General features: G+C 48.2%; 1 protein-coding gene across 1 annotated transcript in view; it reads right to left on the bottom strand.

Moving 5' to 3' along the window:
• SLC24A3 (solute carrier family 24 member 3) overlaps nt 1–19,273 on the bottom strand; it is a 502,870-nt gene that overhangs the window by 212,424 nt on the left and 271,173 nt on the right. Inside the window, exon 3 of the mRNA XM_032419689.1 lies at nt 8,781–8,857. Within this exon, the coding sequence (XP_032275580.1) occupies nt 8,781–8,857 (77 nt within the window). The remainder of the gene's footprint in view (nt 1–8,780; nt 8,858–19,273) is intronic.

The following is a 19,273-nucleotide window of genomic DNA, read 5'->3' as shown; positions in this document are numbered from 1 at the left end:
TCTCCTCTTTCATTCATGATTTTGTTGATTTGGGTCATTTCTCTTTTCTTTTTGATAAGTCTGGCCAGGGGTTTATCAATCTTGTTAATTCTTTCAAAGAACCAGCTCCTAGTTTCGTTGATCTGTTCTACTGTTCTTTTGGTTTCTATTTCATTGATTTCTGCTCTGATCTTTATTATTTCTCTTCTTCTGCTGGGTTTAGGCTTTATTTGCTGTTCTTTCTCCAGCTCCTTTAGGTGTAGGGTTAGGTTGTGTACTTGAGACCTTTCTTGTTTCTTGAGAAAGGCTTGTATTGCTATATACTTTCCTCTTAGGACTGCCTTTGCTGCATCCCAGAGATTTTGAATAGTTGTGTTTTCATTTTCATTGGTTTCCATGAATTTTTTAAATTCTTCTTTAATTTCCTGGTTGACCCATTCATTCTTTAGTAGGATGCTCTTTAGCCTCCATGTATTTGAGTTCTTTCCGACTTTCCTCTTGTGATTGAGTTCTAGTTTCAAAGCATTGTGGTCTGAAAATAGGCAGGGAATGATCCCAATCTTTTGGTACCAGTTGAGACCTGATTTATGACCTAGGATGTGATCGATTCTGGAGAATGTTCCATGGGCACTAGAGAAGAATGTGTATTCTGTTGCTTTGGGATGGAATGTTCTGAATATGTCTGTGAAGTCCATTTGGTCCAATGTGTCATTTAAAGTCTTTATTTCCTTGTTGATCTTTTGCTTAGATGATCTGTCCATTTCAGTGAGGGGGGTGTTAAAGTCCCCCACTATTATTGTATTGTTGTCGATCTGCTTCTTTGCTTTTGTTATTAATTGCCTTATATAATTGGCTGCTCCCATGTTAGGGGCATAGATATTTACAATTGTTAGATCTTCTTGTTGGATAGACCCTTTTAAGTAGGATATAGTGTCCTTCCTCATCTCTTATTACAGTCTTTGGTTTAAAATCTAATTTGTCTGATATAAGGATTGCCACCCTAGCTTTCTTTTGGTGTCCATTAGCATGGTAAATGGTTTTCCATGCCCTCACTTTCAATCTAGGGTGTCTTTGGGTCTAAAATGAGTCTCTTGCAGACAGCATATCGATGGGTCTTGTTTTTTAATCCAATCTGATAGCCTGTGTCTTTTGATTGGGGCATTAAGCCCATTTACATTCAGGGTAACTATCAAAAGATATGAATTTAGTCTGGCAGCGGAACTTCTATGAGGTAGGTGCTAACCTCATCCGCAGACACAGATAAGGAAACTGAGGCCCTCAGTCATAAAGGCCATGCAGGCGGTCTGCGGCAGTCAGGGTTTGCACTCTTGACCTTCGCACGGATCCTGAGAAATGGTAGAACTGACAGAGCTTGTCAAGTTCAATGTCGGACACCGTGCTTGAGGGAACACATGGAAGGGAACACAGGCTTTGGGACAAGACAAGGCCCTTGCGGGGGAAGGCAGTCTGGCACACGTGAGGGGAGCACTGACTGGTCTTCCTCGGGGAGGTATCGGGACACTCCACACAGTTCATGCAGTGAAGGGACACCGGCTTGCTCCGCTCCCCACCACACCAAGTGGGTTCAGACAGCTCGTGGAAAGCTACAGGGCCATCTGCCAAATAGCCAGGCTCGGGAGTTCCCAAGCGGGTGAACTCACACAGAGGACGCTTGCTGGCATCTGACTCTGAAGGTGCTCCTGGGGAGAAGATGCAGAGAAAGGCGCTGGCCAGGATCTTCAGGAGGAGCTCAGGGTGTGGGCACGGTTGCAAGTCCGCTCCTATCTGGGGCGGCCTGGCTGGGACGTGCCATGCCCACCCTTGTCCTTGGCACTCACGTTCCTGGCACACCAACTGAACAACTTCCGTCTACCGACCGGGGCTTTGGAGCAGCTCAGCTCCCCCAGAAGTGTAGCCCTCAGCAGTGACTGGTGGGAGGCTGCCGTTTCCCCGCGCCTCAGTTAGGGTGATCAGAGGAGCAGGTTCTCCAAGCTCTGCCAGTCTGCATGGGACTAAGCTCCAGCCACCCTGACCATGATGTGTAACTGGCCTTACCGCACAGCTTTTATTGGCTGCCTCCCTCCTCTGCCTCGCCCTGCAGGGTGCTTCCTGGCAGCATCCCCCAGAGGAAGCACCTGTCCTGGACTCCTTGTCTCAGGGCCAACTTTTCGGGGGGAACCCTGCTGGAGACATGCATCTTGGCCACAGGAGCTCCCCTGGTACCAATCTGAGGTGGAAACTGGCTCACAGACTGTGGAACAGGCTGCAGATCTGGGTCCCTGGGTGCAGAGGCTTCTGGGCTTTAAGGTCAGGTTTCTTTGTTAAACTTGAAACTCCTATCTGGAATCTCTATATTATACCAGAGGCAGGGTTAGGGTGGGAGGCATGATAGATAGAGGGAATAAAAAACAAAGTTCCCTCCAGATAGCACTAATTTTGATGCCTCGAGGCATGGTAAAGAGCAAGTCTTCTACTGAGGTTCTCCAGAGAAAAGAATCATCAGGAAACCATTGACAAAGATCCACACTACTGGTCACCAACATTTAAAATACATGGAGTATTTTCTGATAAATTAGAGCACTTAATGGACTATATTATCCAGATTGCTTTGTTGAATATTTGCTACAGACTAGTTCTTTAAACTAGGATATATGATAAATCCAAATAGTAGTACCTGATTGTTCACTTAGCTTTGGTATGTGTACTTTTCAAAGGAAAAACTACTACAAAATTTCAAATAGTCAACACATAGCTACTGTGTATAAATTGTGGCTGTTGGCAAAATCATCTCAGAGGAACACATAAATAAAATTTATTTTCCATATAACAAAATAAATGAAAAAAATACAGACAGTGGGGATGAGTGAAGCAAATAATAAATAAATAAGATGGAGAGGAGCATACAGCAGGCTGCAGGTGTCTGGCCCCGACGGGGAAATGTTAGGTGTCTAAGTCCTGTGCATGTTCTCTGCCCTCACTGTTAGGGGCCAGATTTCATACTGAATGCTCCAAGGCTCATTCCCAAGATCTTCCTATATTGCACTGGGTTCAGGACATGAATCACAGAGACAGTAGATGAATTCATGTCACCTCTTGGTCTGTGGATGTCTAAAAGGGGCTGGAATCTCCAAATTCTGCCTCTCACATTTTAGAGAGGGACCTAATTTGCATAACAATAACGGTAGGTTGTATCTATTCAACTTGTGCCTTAGAAGCAGAGCTGGATACCAGGATTCCAGGGCAAGTCCTTTAGTTGGAGGCGGAAGTTCCCAGAAAGCAGCAACAGACAAGCAGGAAAATGGGCTGGGGCAGACTGGGCAGATAATCAAGGTGTTATCCAGTAAGGCACTGGCTGGGCACAGAGAGCTACTTCCGGCTCCAGCACCTCTGGGAGAGTGCAGAACAAATGTTTCATTTAGCCCAAGTGAGGTATGAAGGAATGTAGGTATTTACCAACCAAGCCCACTCCATCTGAGGGCAACTTCTGGGCTGTCCTGCATTCTGGTAGGATGGGCTCCAGAGACCAGAAAAAGCCCAGAGTCATGGGGGCTGGAAGATGGGAGGTGAGGGGGGCACAAACAGGTTGCAAGTACTAAGGGGGTAGAGGTGAGGTATTGTCTATTCAGTGCAGACACTCTTGAGCTTGGCGTGCCTGCCTTCATGTATTCCTCAGAGCAACCTGATGAGGTGGGTGCCGTACTTATCTCTAGGGACAGATGAGGGAAACTGAGGCTTGGTAAGGCAAAACAACTTGCCCATGGCTATGGAGCTAATAAATGAAGAGCCAGGACTGGAACGCAGATGGGTTTCATTCCAAGAGCATGCTCTAACCCATCCTCACGCTTTCTATCCAGCTCAGCGGTCCTGGGGACATCAATCTCCCAGCAAGCCCATGGGACCTAATGGTTAAAGCTGGGCCTTCTGAAGTGTGTCCCGGGAGCAAGGAGGGGAGGGAAGAACTTAAGATCTATTGAAACATAATAATTTACTCTTTTTGCACTAATCCTCTCTGGACACCAGTTTTAGCTTTGTGTTGACACTGACAAATTAAGGACATGCTCAGCACTTTTCCAAGAGTAAACAGCAAATTCCACAAGCTCTTCTAATCATTTTTCTCTTCCAGGGTGAAATTCCTTAACTAAACACGTCTGCCCAGCGAGTGAACTGTTGCTGGGACCTTGCTGACCAGATCATACAGGTTCCTTTAAATTTCCAAAACCCTCACAGCAGCAGCCTCTCTCCCAGAGCCCTGGGCCTGGCAAAACACGAGCTGCAGAAAGGCCTCCCTGATGCCCCGTGTCTGGCTGCTCAGGACAGGGCTGCCTCTGAATGGATCTGGCTCTGGTCCCATGACAGGTGTTTGTAACAGGTTAATCACAGGGGAGCTGCTCTTAGAGGGGTGTGGGATGGAGAGAAGGTGAAGATCAAAAAACTACCATTTACTGAGCACCTACTATGCACCTTCCACTCTACAGATGTGGAAACTGAGGTCGGAAATTCTGTGACTTGTTCCAAAGCACTGAGCTTGTGGGTGATAGACAAGTGTCCTCACTCCTAATCTGGGTGTCCTGTCTCATCATCGAACATCCCGTTGGACCCTGGCAATGACTTCCCTGCATCCCGTTTGTTTGAACTGCTAACCCCAGGCTAGCCCTTAAGAGGATGGAGTGAGGGAGCAGCACCTCTTTGCAGGCAACCTTTTTTTCCTGTCTCTGCTTCTTGATTTAAAGCTGACAACATAAAAAAGGAAGGGAAGGTGCTGAATCAGAATCCATCTGAAGGCTTTCCAGGGCAGTCCCCTGCCACAAGTGGCTATTTGAAAATATGTTAATTAACATGAAATACGAATAAAGAATCAGTCCCTCAATCACACTAACCACACTTGGAGTGCTCAGCAGGCATACACAGGCCAGCAGCTGCCCTACTGGACCGCGCGGGCAGAGAACATTTCCACCAGCACGGAAAGTTCTATTAGATAGGGCTGGTGTATAAAAGTTGAGTTGTCTTAGAGCCAAAAAAGCAGAGCGATAGCCTTGGAGAGACAAAAATCACTCCTGGGGCGGAGGTGGACCGAGAGCTTTGACATGCAAAGCTGACTCTTGGAGGGCTGGTGTGAGGGGTGGGTAGCGGAAGGGGTCCCCTCCACCTCCTGCTTGTAGCCTCGCCCTTCTGCCCTCTAATAATAACCTGCTGTTGCAGCAAATAGTTTATTCCTTGGCTCTTAACAAAAGTAATCTGGGCCCCAGGGAAAGGAGCACATCCAGAGAAACTACTCCAGATATTAAAATTAAATAGCAGAGAGAACTGGAAGAAACTCAGGCCACAAGGAAATGACATCCCTTGTTGAGACCCCTTCCAGACAGCTTCCTCCCCCAGGACTGAAAGGGGAACAGACTGCCTGGGATGTGGGCTTTCCCCAGAAAGGACCCCCACCTAGCCAAATCAGCCTTTGCTTTCGCCCTGGGTGGAGGGGGTTTAGTTTGGTGTTGGGGTTGCAGGGCCCAGACTCCTCCTTCAGGAGCTGCCCCACCCTCTGCAAGGCAGGCCTGTGCTTTGATCAAGCTGATTGGTTAAGACCTGACCCAGGGGAGGGCAACCCATAGGCTGGCTGTGACCCATGGTCAGGCAGGAAGAAATAAGCCGACCCCGGGGCTGGAAATTAAGAAAGAGTGAGCCTGGGTCTTCGTCACCTTACTAGAGCACAGACCATGCTGGGTTCTCTCTGGCCATGCCTGACCCTACTCCCTAGGTAAGGAGGGATGGTGAGGTCAGGAATCTGCTTCCCTTCACTTCCAACTCAGCAGCTGAGTCACCTCATGGCACCTCCCAGGTGATGCCCGCCCCCCACCTTCCCTGCCTTTAGTTTCTGTTCACTCCAGATGCCCTGCATTCTTGAGTCTCTACATCTTTGATCATGGATTTTCCTTTCCTGCTTAGAGTTCCTTTTCTCCCCTTTGGTAAATGCCAACCTACTCCAACCTAACTGCACCTTCCAATGTTGGAAGTATCCTTCTCTGCTCTCCCACAGCAGCATGTGGGGGAACTCTCCCTAAATGGGTCTCCCCACAAGACAGTGGGCCGGTGCAGCATGAGGCTCTATCTCAGGCTTCCAGAGGGGTCCAGCCCAGTGCTACTGTATGCGGGGGCTCAGAAATGCTTTCTAGATGGCTGAGAGCAGGAAATCTATACTTAGCTCCTTGCAGCTTTGACTCGTGCATTCATCTGGCCACTGAAATGCCACAGGTGGGCCCTGACAGTGTTTTTTCTTACATCCAATGATGTTCATCGAACAGTTCCTGAGCATCCTAAGAGCTCGAGGCACCATGGTACATGAAGGGGATAAAAAGAATCTCCCATTCCTGCACGCAACTGTGCAACCTTTGTTGTTCAAGCACCAGACACCATACAAAGAGGCTTCCTCATGAGGTTTACATCTTATATCCTTGTGGGGAGGATAACACAAGATTTGGCCCCTGTCCTTGGGAGGGCACAAGCAGGTCCACCCTACCATGTGCCTCTGCCACATAAAAGAGGTGCCCTCCTCCTCACTGGAGACCGGCTCCACCCCACACCCCTTGCATGTGTGTGGGTGCCCCAGGAAGCAGGTTCAAGCTTCTCTGCCAGGGTCTCTTCCCTCCAAGATGCAGAGCTGAGGCTGTAGCAGCAAGCACAGGCCCTCTGAGCAGAGAGGTGCCGAGAGCATGGTCTTAAAGGGGTGGACGCTCACTGTGGCCCCTGGACTCCTTGCCCCTGTGATTTTTAGGATGCAAGGTCCAGGACAGGAGCTAACTGTGGTATTAAATACTAGTGACAACAAAGTGCTAACTTGCAGGCTTGCGTCCACTCTTGCAAGGGAGTGTCTAAGGGGGATTTATCTGTTTTTGTCCTGCTTTGCCTACATGTACCCCCTGAGAACTGTATTATCACGGAGATCAGAGGCCTTATGGCTACTCTTGGCTCATGAAGTGCAAGGCAAATGCACTCTGCTCTGCCTTCAGTTGGATTCAGAGGATCTGCCAGGGAAGGTGGGGACAAGGTCCCGGCCAGCCACAGGCCACCACATCACCTTGGAAGGATGGAAGCTCGTGCTGTTTGTGCTGAGAGTGGAAATCTCCTGTCTCGGCCATCAAAGCATGCGGGTGCTAATGGCTGCAGGGGAATTCTGGCTCCAGCTCAGGGACTGGGTCTCCTCAGCCTGGAGACAGGGGAGGCTCCTCGGTGCCAAAGGTGGCAGCTGGCATCCATATTAATCGCTCTGCACCTGTGACTCTCCTAAAGGGCAGGGAGGATGGCAAAGGGTCTACCTTATCTGGTGTTTTTAGAGAATGTCTTTGCTAAAAAAAGACTTCTCATGCCTTTTCTTCAAGGGGAGGGTTCTGGGCAGTTGGGGCAAGTGGGGAAAGACCTGAAGAGCTGACTGCTTTCACGCAAGGGGAATCAGGCTTAGGGCAGCTTTGGGTCCAGGGAGGCTAAACATCTGTCAGAAGCCACACACAAAAAAAGGACAGCAGTCCTGGTTCCAAACCCATGCCCCGTCCAACTCCAGAGCCCAGCGTGTGCACTGAAAAGGAAGATCTTTGTCCCCTGCCCTTGAGTCGTTGTGGGTTTGTGACTGTAATACTATCTGGTGGATTGTTCACCTAATGTCCCTTTCCAAGCGCTGGGCTGTGGCACGGGGCCGTGATGGAGAGGCCCCGCGGAGGCACTCTGGCCAACAGTCCCAGCCGAGCTGGTGCTTTGGTTACCACAGCCCGGACACTAGATGCGATGCTGGAGAAACCCTCTTGGGCGGGGGATTCTCTGGCACCAGGGACTTTAGCCCTGCTGCCGGAGTCACTGCCGGCCACCTGAACTGTCCCCTCCCAGGCCGAGGTCCTATGGCACAGCATTCCCTCCGTGCCCTTGCTGAACTCCCGACTCACAGAACCCGTGAGTAACGGAGAGTGGTCACTGGGTATGTCACTAAATTTGGAGAATTTGTTTCACTGCAATAAATAACCAAAATGGAATTAAGAGCATTCTGGAAGAGAGTGAATACCATAGAGATGGGAAAGCCCAGTGACGTACCTAGTCCAGAATTTGGCCTGCATCTTTCTGATTCTGCGGCCACTCCTTAGATATATTTTCATGCACACACCCTCCCCATGCTCTCCAAGTGGGGACAAGGAAAACTGAAGGCCTCCCATCCCCTGGGTCTGCTGAGGAAGCGCTAGGGCAGTGGCGGACATTAGGAACCAGAGCAAATGTTTCTTGCTCACCTACTCTATGTCAGATGCTGTGTCAGTGGCAATCCGTTAATTTCACAAATATTTTGTCGCTACTGCATGCCAGAAACAGGTCTGGGAAAGAAGCCACGTGCAAGCCAAGTCCCAATTCTCCTGGGCTTGCATGTGAGTGAGGTTGATGGGCAAGAAACAAATAATGATGGCATACTATGTCAGATAGTGATCAGTGGTATGGAGAAAAACAAAGTCCAGGATGGGGAAAGACGATGGCATTTTAGAGAGGCTGGTTAGGAAAGGGTTCCCCAAGAGGGTGGCACTGGAGGAGAGAGAGTAAGGTTAAATCGTAGAGAGCAAGTCCGGTTGAGCTTGGAGCCCACGGTTTAGACTCTGATATCAAGAATATGTCGTTATCTTCCAGCTTACGAACCTGCAGCCTCCTACAGAGGGTGCGTTTAGAGACTGTCCTCCACGGGGCTCAGAGGACCCACGCCAGGTGTGCACCTCACTATGCCCACCCACCACCGGCCAGGCCTCCCCTCAGGACCCTCCAGGCAGAGCTCCCAAAGGGGTACTTACGCAGAGCACGTGGAGAACCACCGCCCCCTGTCTTCGATCCTCATTGGTGAAGATGTCATTGGGGAATTCGTGCAGGGCTGAAAAACGGAGAGAGAAAACCAGCTCAGAACAGAGGACAATATTTTCAGTGCTGGAGGACTCGGACGGTGGTGCCAGTCCTTGTTTTAATGCAGAATCCATGAACTTAGATGAGAAAAAATTACATCTTTACATTCACACATCTCTACCTGGAATTTAGTGTTTCCTTCAGATAAGAAGGTAGGTGACAAACCTCAAGAGTGTGAGAGGCACTGGGGACTTGGCCCCCAACAGATAAGTTTTCATGATACATTACACTATATGCTCACAGCAGTTCTCGTTCACCGCTGCAACATTTGGTGGGTTTTTAGATCACCCCTTGTGATTTAAAGTGTTCATGAGGAACTACATGAACCAACTTCATGCAAGTTTATTTTCTAATACTCTAACAACTTCATTTCAATATGATCATTTTCCTTCTATAAGCTTATAGAGTTGATCACATGCATTGAAAAATGGTTTTCTGAGCAGAGGTCTGTAGGCTTCCCTGCATTACCAAGGAGGCCCATGGCACACACAGGGTTAAGGTCCCTGCTCTAAACTATCCCTCCTTTCCCACCAGGACTGCCTTGGCTTGGGGTCTTGGGCCTGGTGCAACACCTTTCCTGCTCTTTCATTCCCTTTTCAAACTTGACCCACATTTGCCACCGCCGACCTGGACTATCAAGCACAGAGCTGCTTGTGCCCCCTCCCTACTTCCAAACCTTCCCTCCTAGGAGATGAAAGCCCCATCTGTACGCTGGCAGTGCCAAGCTGTTCCTGGCTGTTCCCCACTAGAACTTTCTACTCTTCTCCCGCCCTTTTATACTTTGCACGTGCTCATTCACTCAGTTACTAACTGAGCAGTTACTGTGTGCCAGGCCATGCTCTCACTGCTGGAAATTTGACGGTCAGCATTGTTGCGTGTGCTCACGTATTCTCGCCAGAACAGGATAATTTGCCATTCCTTGAGCACACCTTGCATTTGCTTTCTTTTTATATCTTTATCTGCACAGATTATACCATCAGCCCAGGATATCCCCCACTCCAAATGATCTTCTCTCCCTGCTGCTCATAAAATTCCATCAGCTTCATGGCCAGGGCCTTCATGAAGCCTCCTGTGGGACCCATGGCTCTCCTCTCTGGAAGATGCATCAGACCAGGCTCCGTGGGAAGCTGTGCACACTTCTTTGCCCTTGGCTCCATCTTCAGCAAATGAGGCCAGCTGATGAAAGCAGCCTTTCTCTCGGAGCTTCACAAGCTCTTCGTCCTTCTCCAGTGCACGGGTGGGACAACTATCACCAGTCGATGGGGAGGGTGTACAAGATGACACCTGCTTGCCACGTTACTTGCTTTGGGTTTTCCCCAAAGCAGACCCTCAGCCAAGGATTTGGGGGTACATAGTTTATTTGTAGGTGACTCCTGGACACACTGTAAGTGAGGAAGGGGAGGAGACCAGGGAAGGAGGAGAGTCAAAGACGAGTGAGTGGGTGACCACTCAGGACGCCTGGGTCCCAGTCTTGCTGCAGACCGGGGGAGAGTGCATAAAACACGTCTCTGGTTTACAGCTTGTTGGCCAGGGGGTTTGTCCAAGACACAAGGCTTTGTTTATTCCTTGAGAAAGTTCTGCTCTCTGCTTCCAGGGCAACACCAGATAAAGACATCGTGCAAGTCAAGGCTTCGCCAGAGCCATGGCGGTGGTGGTGAGGCCAGAGGGTACATCCGGCATATTAAGCATGGATCACTTGTGCATGTCACAAGTGTGATCACACTTGCTAGTTTTGTCCTATCCTTCATGTGATAAAGTGGGGGAGATATGGAAAGACAAGGAGGTCATGATCCACCCCCCCCAAGTGGCTTTCCAAGCTAAAGCTGTTCCAAACAGGCTGCACTGAGTCCTCCTGATCAATGGATGGGAAAAATGAGGGCAAGCCTGGAGGATTTCACTTTGAAGACCAAATGACACTACAGTCTGGAAATTACCAGGAGGGGACAGGGTTCACAGAACAAGCTTGAAGTTTATCCCTCAGGCCCTGGGCACTGCAAGGATTCCAGCCACTTTACTGAGGTGTCTCTGTTCTAGCATCTTCCTTCTATGGGCCTAATGCTTCTGGCTGGTGTGCTCTTGTCCAGTGAGCAGAGCTAGTGGAAGCCCTCCAGCCTCCCTGATGAGAAACCCTTCGACTTCCTCCTCCCCGAAACTTCCCTGCTGCCAACAGTGCCCACATAGGCTGGACCTGGAGAGACCTGGTCTTTGCAGCCCCCAGTCAATTCCTGCCTGTCCTTCCTTCTGCACCTCCTGGCTCTCCTTGTGCACACAGGTTGTCTTACACTCTTAGAAGATGCTTTCTCACACTTCCTCCTTTGAACTTCTCTTTGAATTCACCTGAATAAATTTTAGTCCAAATAACCATCCCATGGCTCTCACATTTCCCTGCCCTCCCCAAGTTGCTCAGTATGGATCAGAAATGTCCCTTTCTGTCCACTTCCCAAACCCAGGACATTGATGGTCTCCGTGGGCCACCCCCGTGGTGGGGAGTGGAGCAAAGATAAGGAGAGGAAAGGCCCTGCAGGGTGGCTGGAGACCTTCCAGCACTGACTGGTCCCCATGTTCACCTGGACTTGCCCAGATCTTCTGTCCCAATCTTTGGTTCTGAAAAAACAACCACCACCATCCACATCTTTGCGACTTCTCCTTTCTGATGTTCCCTTTGTACTATATAGACATTTTGGTGCCCTGGGGAGGTGGGGCTTGGGATGGGCTGGCTGGTGATGGGCCAAGATTGGCTGAGATGAAGGCTCTGGTGGGCAGATGACACGTTCACTGAGCATCTGCTCCTGGTAGGCACTGTGCCTTGCCCTTTACACCCACTATCCATTTCTGTCCTCACAGAAGGCTATTATTTACATTTTGTAGACAAGGAACCCAAGGGACAGAGGATTCGATTCCATACTCGAGGATCCACAGCTGGAAAGTTGCAGAGCAGGGCCACCCACGCAGCAGATGCAGGCCTGGTAATGCCCCTTACTGCTGTTATCCCAGCTCCTGGCATCTAGTTGCAATCTTACTCTGCTAGGTGGCCTCTTCCTTCTTGGGATTTCCTCCAAGTAGAGGGTCTAATCAGATCTACATTCTTCCCCCACACACCAGAGGGAAAAGGTAGGCTGTTTTGGTTTTTTTTTTCCCCCTATTTCTCTGTGTAGCCGCCATGGTGCTTTTCTGCACTGGCCTGTTCATGGTATGAATGTGACCATCCTATTGCCCTCCCACCCCCGGAGAATCTGAGATGGGACTAGTATGCTAAGTTAATGTATGGATCACAACAGCCATCACCCTCGAGAAACCAAAGCCACCCTGTGATGGGTGCCACACAAAGCATCATGCATTGGGACTACTTATCATCAATGAGGAGTAGAGCTGGGTACAGAAGCGGGAGCTGAGGTATGATCTGTCACTGACATGTTAAAGCCAGCTACTTCTTTACTTCCTGCCCCTCAGGCTTCCTAGATGAGGAGTAATGTGGTTTTGAGCAAAAATGGGGCTGAGGGCAGCGTGTGAAGGGAGTGAAGGCCATGCATTGCAGTCCCACCAGTCTGCATCTGCAAGGTGTCCACCCTCGTGTCGGCTCCATCCTCCCCGCTTCTCTGCTGCTTCATCTGTGAGGTAACCCAGGGCGCCCACAGTGTAATGATTCAATCAAGGGTACCATGTTAGTAAGTGATACATTATGTTCTGAATCCAGGCATTTTGATTTTAAATCCCCCTGGCACTCAACAAACAGCCAAGTGGATGAGTGTGATGACCATGAATAAATGGACCCACTAGGCTTCATCTTTTGGTTGGGGAAGGGTCTTGGCAGAAGTCTTGATGGGCAGCCAACCCTGGAACCTGGCGGAAGCTCTTGGAGAAGACCGTGCTGGAGGCTATGCCCTTGGATGAGGTGGGACCCACAGAGCCAAGTGCTGGCTCAGGAAGGGCTGAGGCGCTGTCCGAAGTCCTGGCCAAACAGGCCACTGGCAAACTTCCTCATGAAACTGAACCTGGTGGGTCAGTGGCTGAGATAAGGGGTGGGTGTGATGGGGGGTTGGGGAGGGAAAGGCAGAGGAGAGGCAGTTAAGTGTTCTCAAATCAGTCTGCTTCAAGAATAACAACAAAGTTCTTATTTGGTGGTTCACAGCAATGTGGAAAGAATGACCAGGTTCAGTACTCCCCAGGAAGCTTCTGACATGGATCCCACTCTGGCTAGTTATAGGTCCTCTGTGAAAACATGTATCGGGCTGGTGATGAAATTATAACAATAATTTCAAAGAGCTAATGCACAATTTGCAAAGAAGAATACATAGATTTTATTTTCCTCCTATAGATTTATCGTCTTTTGACGAAAGTCACAAGAAAAGATTTTTAAAACTTGAGCTGGAGGCCCTCTCCTCTTGCCTTCCATGCAGTAAGCCTTCCTTCAGAGGTTCCACATGCCTATGTTTGAGGCTGGGTCCCTCAAGAGCAGACCTTGAGACAGAGATCTGAATGCTAGCAGTTTATTTGGGAAGTGATCCCACTACAGGGGAGGAGGGAGACAAATCAAGAAAGGGGCTAAGACAGTAGGTTCAAACTTGCTGAGGCCCCTCTGAGAGATGGTGTAGAATATGCCTCAGTGCTGTCCACACATGCTCATCCATCACTGTTGAAGGCTGTCCTAAACCCTTTAGGGCTGGCCCTTAACACTTGTCAGCTCTGCACTGGTCAAGTCAGTGTGTTCGTGGGACCAGAGAAGGCCCGAGACAGGGTCACAGATGCTTCAAGAAACCATCTGCATAACTGTTGGCCATCTGAAAAATGGCCTGCAATTCTTCTTCATTGCTCCCTCCAGTCTAAGCTCAGAGTACAGTTAGTGCACACAGCAGGTGTTTAATAAGTGTCAGCAGGATGAAGAACGCTAAAGGAAGCAGATCCTGGACACTGACTGGGAATGGAATATGCCCATCTTGTCCATCTGGCCCAACTGGTCAAGAAAAGGGCTGCCAGCAGCAGCCGAGCTTGCTTCCTTGAGGCTGAGCAAACTCCCTACCTAGTGGGCACAGACCCTGAGGCCCCAAACACACCTGAGAAATGGTGTTTCAGAACAGCTACAGCTGGCCGAGACAAGAGTGTACAGATGCAGGGTGGCACACTGGACTAGAAGGCTCTTCCCAGTGCTCCTTGGCCTCAGTTTCCTCATCTACAAAACAAGGTAGGGCTCCTAGAGCCTCCTGCAGAGCTAATAGCAGTGCCGATGTCATCCCAGGTGCCTTCCATTTGGGTGTGCTTCCTCACACCCAAATCCAAAGAACCAGGGGCATTTTTTGGTCAAGGTGGGAGGTGGATGGTTACCCACCTTTGGGAACCTGACATTGCCCTTGGGCTGTTGATTAGATTTTGCATAAGGGCCCAGCATGGAGAATCAGGTCTGGGTTCAGATCCCTCCTATACCACCTATATAACTCACAGGTTATCCTTTCCTCTCTCACATCCCCATCTCCTTCATCTGTAAAATGGGTGTGTGAATGCCAGCTTTGCAGGGCGGCTGGGAAGAGGGCAGGCAGAGCATGTAAAATGCCTCCCACCATCTTCCTGGGCCACCTATCGTGAGTCTTCATAATTATAACAACAATGGGATGCTGGTCCGGCCTGGGGACAAGGATACATTCTTTTCTAGTCTTGGAGTCGAAATCCTCCTACTGCCAATTCCCGCCTGCTTTGCGCTGGCATCTGTTTCTCCAGGATGGTGTTTAGTCCGAAGGGGCTGCATGAAGGCATGTGCCTCTAGGTACATGCTTCCCCTGTTCAGGTTGCATTGGAGCTAAATGGCCTATGTGGTGTGCTGGGAACAGCTACACATCCAGTGAAGGGTTCCCCCAAATACCTTCAAAATCCTCAAAGTCTCTTTCTGCTCCTATCTTTCTCTCCCCCAATTTTCCTTTTAGTACATCTCGCCAGCTCCGGGGAGCCAGCAAAGGCAAGCAGTGCTGTTCCCATAGAAACCACAGAGCCCTGAACGGAGTGGATTCCCCTTACCAAGGCAACAGCACTCTGCCGTCCTGCTTCTCCTGGCTGCTTTCCTGAGGCCTGAGTTTGATGAGTCCAAATGGAGGTTTGCAAGGGAATGAGAGTATTTTCTGTTTCATTTGGGGAAAAAAAAATGTAGCAGGGACATTCATGGCATCTACAGACACACTGATCTCATGTTGATCACATGGAGCCACCCAAGATGAAGACCCAAAAATTTAGCTACCTTAACACATTAGAGCATAAGGAATCTGCTGCTACAACCATCAGAACACTGGCCTTTCGTCCCAGGGGACTTTTCTTTCTTTCTTTTTTTATTATGTTATGTTACTCACCATACAGTACATCATTAGTTTTGATGTAGTGTTCCATGATCCATTGTTTGTGTATAACACCCAGTGCTCCATGCAATACACGCCCTCCTTAATACCCATCACCAGGCTAACCCATCCCCCCACCCCCCTCCCCTCTAAAACCCTCAGTTTGTTTCTCAGAGTCCATAGTCTCTCATGGTTCATCTCCCCCTCCGATATCTCCCCCTTCATTTTTCCCTTCCTTCTCCTAATGTCCTCCATGCTATTCCTTATGTTCCACAAAGGACAGGTTCCACATCCACAGGTTCCACATACGTGAAACCTATGATGATTGACTTCCTCTGCTTGACTTATTTCACTTAGCATAATCTCCTCCAGTCCCATCCATGTTGATGTGAAAGTTGGGTATTCATCCTTTCTGATGGCTGAATAATATTCCATTGTATATATGGACCGCATCTTCTTTATCCATTCGTCTGCTGAAGGGCATCTTAGCTCTTTCTACAGTTTGGCTATTGTGGGCATTGCTGCTATGAACATTGGGGTGCATATGGCCCTTCTTTTCACTACATCTGTGTCTTTGGGGTAAATACCCAGGAGTGCAATTGCTGGGTCATAGGGTAGCTCTATTTTTTATTTTTTGAGGAACCTCCACAGTTTTCCAAAGTGGCTGTACCAACTTGCATTCCCACCAACAGTGCAAGAGGGTTCCCAGGGGACTTTTCATAAGAAAATACCTTGAGCATCTTATTGACTGGCCTCTTGGGAGCTGCTCCAAGAATTTAGGGCTGACACTGCCCAACTTCTCGCATGCATGATGGGTGACTTCATGCTTCTGCATTAGACACTTTCATCCATCTGGGTGCTCCATCCCATAAAGCCTGCTGCTCCCTCTTCCCCTGGCTTTAACACTGGAAGAACACCATCAGCCAGCTGTGGTAGTACTCAGCCTCCCATGGAGTCTTCCAGAGTCTTTCTGTGGTGCCCTTGTCCTTTACAAGTACCCAACAAGTGGTTTTCCAACCCAACTATAGTCACCTTTGAGTCCCACACTGTGAACTCCTTGCAGACAGGAACCCTGCATTTTTCTCTCTGTGGCCAGCACCCACTGGGCCAGGGTCCGTGAAAGAGAAAAATAAATACCACATGAAGACAAGTGTGAACAAACTTAGAGGGACTTTCTCCCAGGGGATGGTTTTTGTTAAAACACAAGACAGAATTATTAACTAAGAAATGGCTTTGGGAGAAAAAGTTCAGTAGAACTCCTAGCAACTGGGAGTGGCTATTTGGGCTGTTCAAAAATAACCTATTTCTCCTTGTTCTGGAGACCTGGAAGGAATACACTTCTAGGTTCCCTTTAAGGGTAGATAGGGCCATGCAGCTTGCTTTGGTCAATGAAATGGGAGGAAATGACATATGTCACACTTCTAGGCAGGCTTTAATAGCTAGTGTCTGATTCATTGCTTTGCATTTTCTTGTCTAAATATTCACGGAAACATACGTCAGGATGAATCTTCCATCAGCTTGATTCCCTGTGCAACTGATATCAGAATCCCACCCCTCTGACATGCACATTTTATACATGTAGCATGAGTAAAAAATAACATGTTTCTTTTCTTGGCCACTGAGATTTGGGGCTGTTTGTTACCCAGTGTAGCCAAGCCCACCCTGAGTAATGCGAGAGCTAATATGGTGCTCAGCATTCTGCACATGAGGCCTTGCCTCATCAATTTTTGGTTTCTTTTGTCTTCTCCAATGGACCAGTGGAGGACAATTAAGGTTGGAAGGAATTTATCCTTCTCTTCTCTGCATTCCCAGTGCCTAGTGAGGTGCCCAGCACAGAAAAGTCACTTAATTAAAAGTGTTTGTTGATTAAATGAACACATATGTCATAACTGAAGGCCCCTGAACAAAATTATCCACAAAGAATCTGTGTGAAAATGGATATATTCTCAACTTAACTCGCTAAATATTTAGTCTCTGGAAAAGTTTCAGAGACATTTCGGTGCCCTCCTCTTACGCTCAGTGAGGTTCAGCAAGCCACAGAAGTGAGGGGGTGGAGGGTGGGGTGGGACATATATGGCAATGGGAAAGTACAGGATGTCCCAGAGAACTACAGGCTGCTGGGAGGTCGTCTTTGGAATCTGTGTCTCAACAACATTGGAAAATGTATTAACAAATCAATCATTTGCAACTAAACACAGAGTTACTCAGCCCTTCACACACGCCGGGTTCCCCACTCAACCCTAGTTACAGAAAGGCAAAGGATGCACCATCCTGGTCACCGATGAGTCACCAATTGAGTGGACCAAAGCGTAGGTTGGAGGCCAGGGAACATTCAGCTCTCTCTGCAATCATCCCAATATTTAAGGATGGAGCTAATCTTTATTGAGTCCTGTAAATATCTGTTTTTCACTTTATCATGGTTTCTATGATAGGAATCTTTATCTTCAGTTTACAGATAAGTAAACCAAGACCCAAAGAAGACAAATCATGAGCCCCAGTTCACACAAATGGTAGTGGAGGACCTGAGATCATGATCGGGGTCTGACTTTCTAGCATGTTGAGTCTTCTGTATCAGAAAGGGCTAACTGACCTTTTTTTTTTTCCCCTTGAAGGGCACAACTTCTTCCCTTCGAAAGCCAGAAACAAAGTCTGGATTCAAATGGGTCGATGTGTGCATGGAAATGAGACCATAAACAGCATCTCTGTGAAGGAGGATATAACCACAGGTATGGTAATCAAGAGCCTCAATTTGGGACCATCAAGCTGTCAATCAAAAAGATATTACCAATCAAATTTGCTGAGAGAAGTTGTTTCAAACGCTTATGTGGTGACATTTGTTTACCACAGGCAGCCAGGGTTTTGTAAGAGCCTAAAGACCTGGACCTGAAGCCTTCCTTCACCACTTAAGACTTCTGTGGCCTTGGGGAAATTCCTTAACCTCTTTCAGTCTTAATTTCTTAATGTGCAAAATGGGAGGATGAAAACAATACCAGTTTATGTAATTATTATGAGGATTAATCGTGATGATGTTTACAAAACATGTAGTACCTAGAATCAGGCAAGTAATTACCAAATGATAAATCCTTTTACTTTATTAAATAGTAGAGAAGGAGAAATATGGATAAGGGGTGTTTCCCAAGACATCAGTGTCTTGGGACACTGCCCACATTCCTGGGATCCTACCACTTTTATGCTAAGCAACTACCAGCACCCGCATCTGTTTGCCCGAGGGCTTTCCCCAAAGCAGAGATGGGGTTCTCTGCTCAGATACTGCAGGCTAGATATGCTGGAGAATTAATACGCTCTTTCCCCCAGGTGAAGCCCTCAACCAAAGTCTGATGAAAGGGTGGGTGTATAAATACCTCAGCTCTCTCACCACGTGGGTGAGATAACTCTCAGGTGTGTCCTGTGCTGTTTGCTAGCACCCTCAGCTAGGTTAAGCTCTGGTTGCTCACTGTGATAATTGGCTTTATAACACTCTTTTGATTGGCTGCCTTCCCGTCCCTGTCTCACTTCCTGACTCCCCTATCTGGATCATCTCCCAAATAAACCTGTACTTGAATCTGCCTCAGAGCCTCCTTCTGATGAACCCATATTTAGACAAGGGAAGCTAAGAATTTTGCACTTCAGCACCTCTCCATTTCAACAAAGATTCATTTTTCCAGCAGAGGACTCATCCATATTCATGTAAATTCCCCCCCCCAATAATGGTAACAGTTTTCAGTGGCCTTATTTCTATACATTTATAGGGGAATGATGCATCCTGCTTTGTTGACAACAGGATGGAACCACCTAACTCCTGAATGCAGGATGGAAGACTGTCTGCCCCTTTTTGATGGTGCTGAAGTTGATCCAACACACCCATGAGAAGTTCCTTGATTTCCACTTCAGAGCTCTTTTTCTCATATCCATATTGGCAGGAGATTTAAAAAAAATCATCCCACAAGCTTTTCTCCTGGAAGGGAACAGACATTCTTTGCAACTAAAGAACCCCAATCATTAGTTACCATAGACTTTTGGCCTGGCAAGGCACAGCAATGTAATTTGATGAACTGGAAACATATTTCTTTATC

This window comes from Phoca vitulina, unplaced genomic scaffold (assembly GCF_004348235.1).
Source record: "Phoca vitulina isolate PV1807 unplaced genomic scaffold, GSC_HSeal_1.0 scaffold22, whole genome shotgun sequence".
Classification (NCBI taxonomy): domain Eukaryota; kingdom Metazoa; phylum Chordata; class Mammalia; order Carnivora; family Phocidae; genus Phoca; species Phoca vitulina.
The sequence above is the reverse complement of the archived record's forward strand: the minus strand, read 5'-3'. Positions and strand labels throughout refer to the sequence as shown.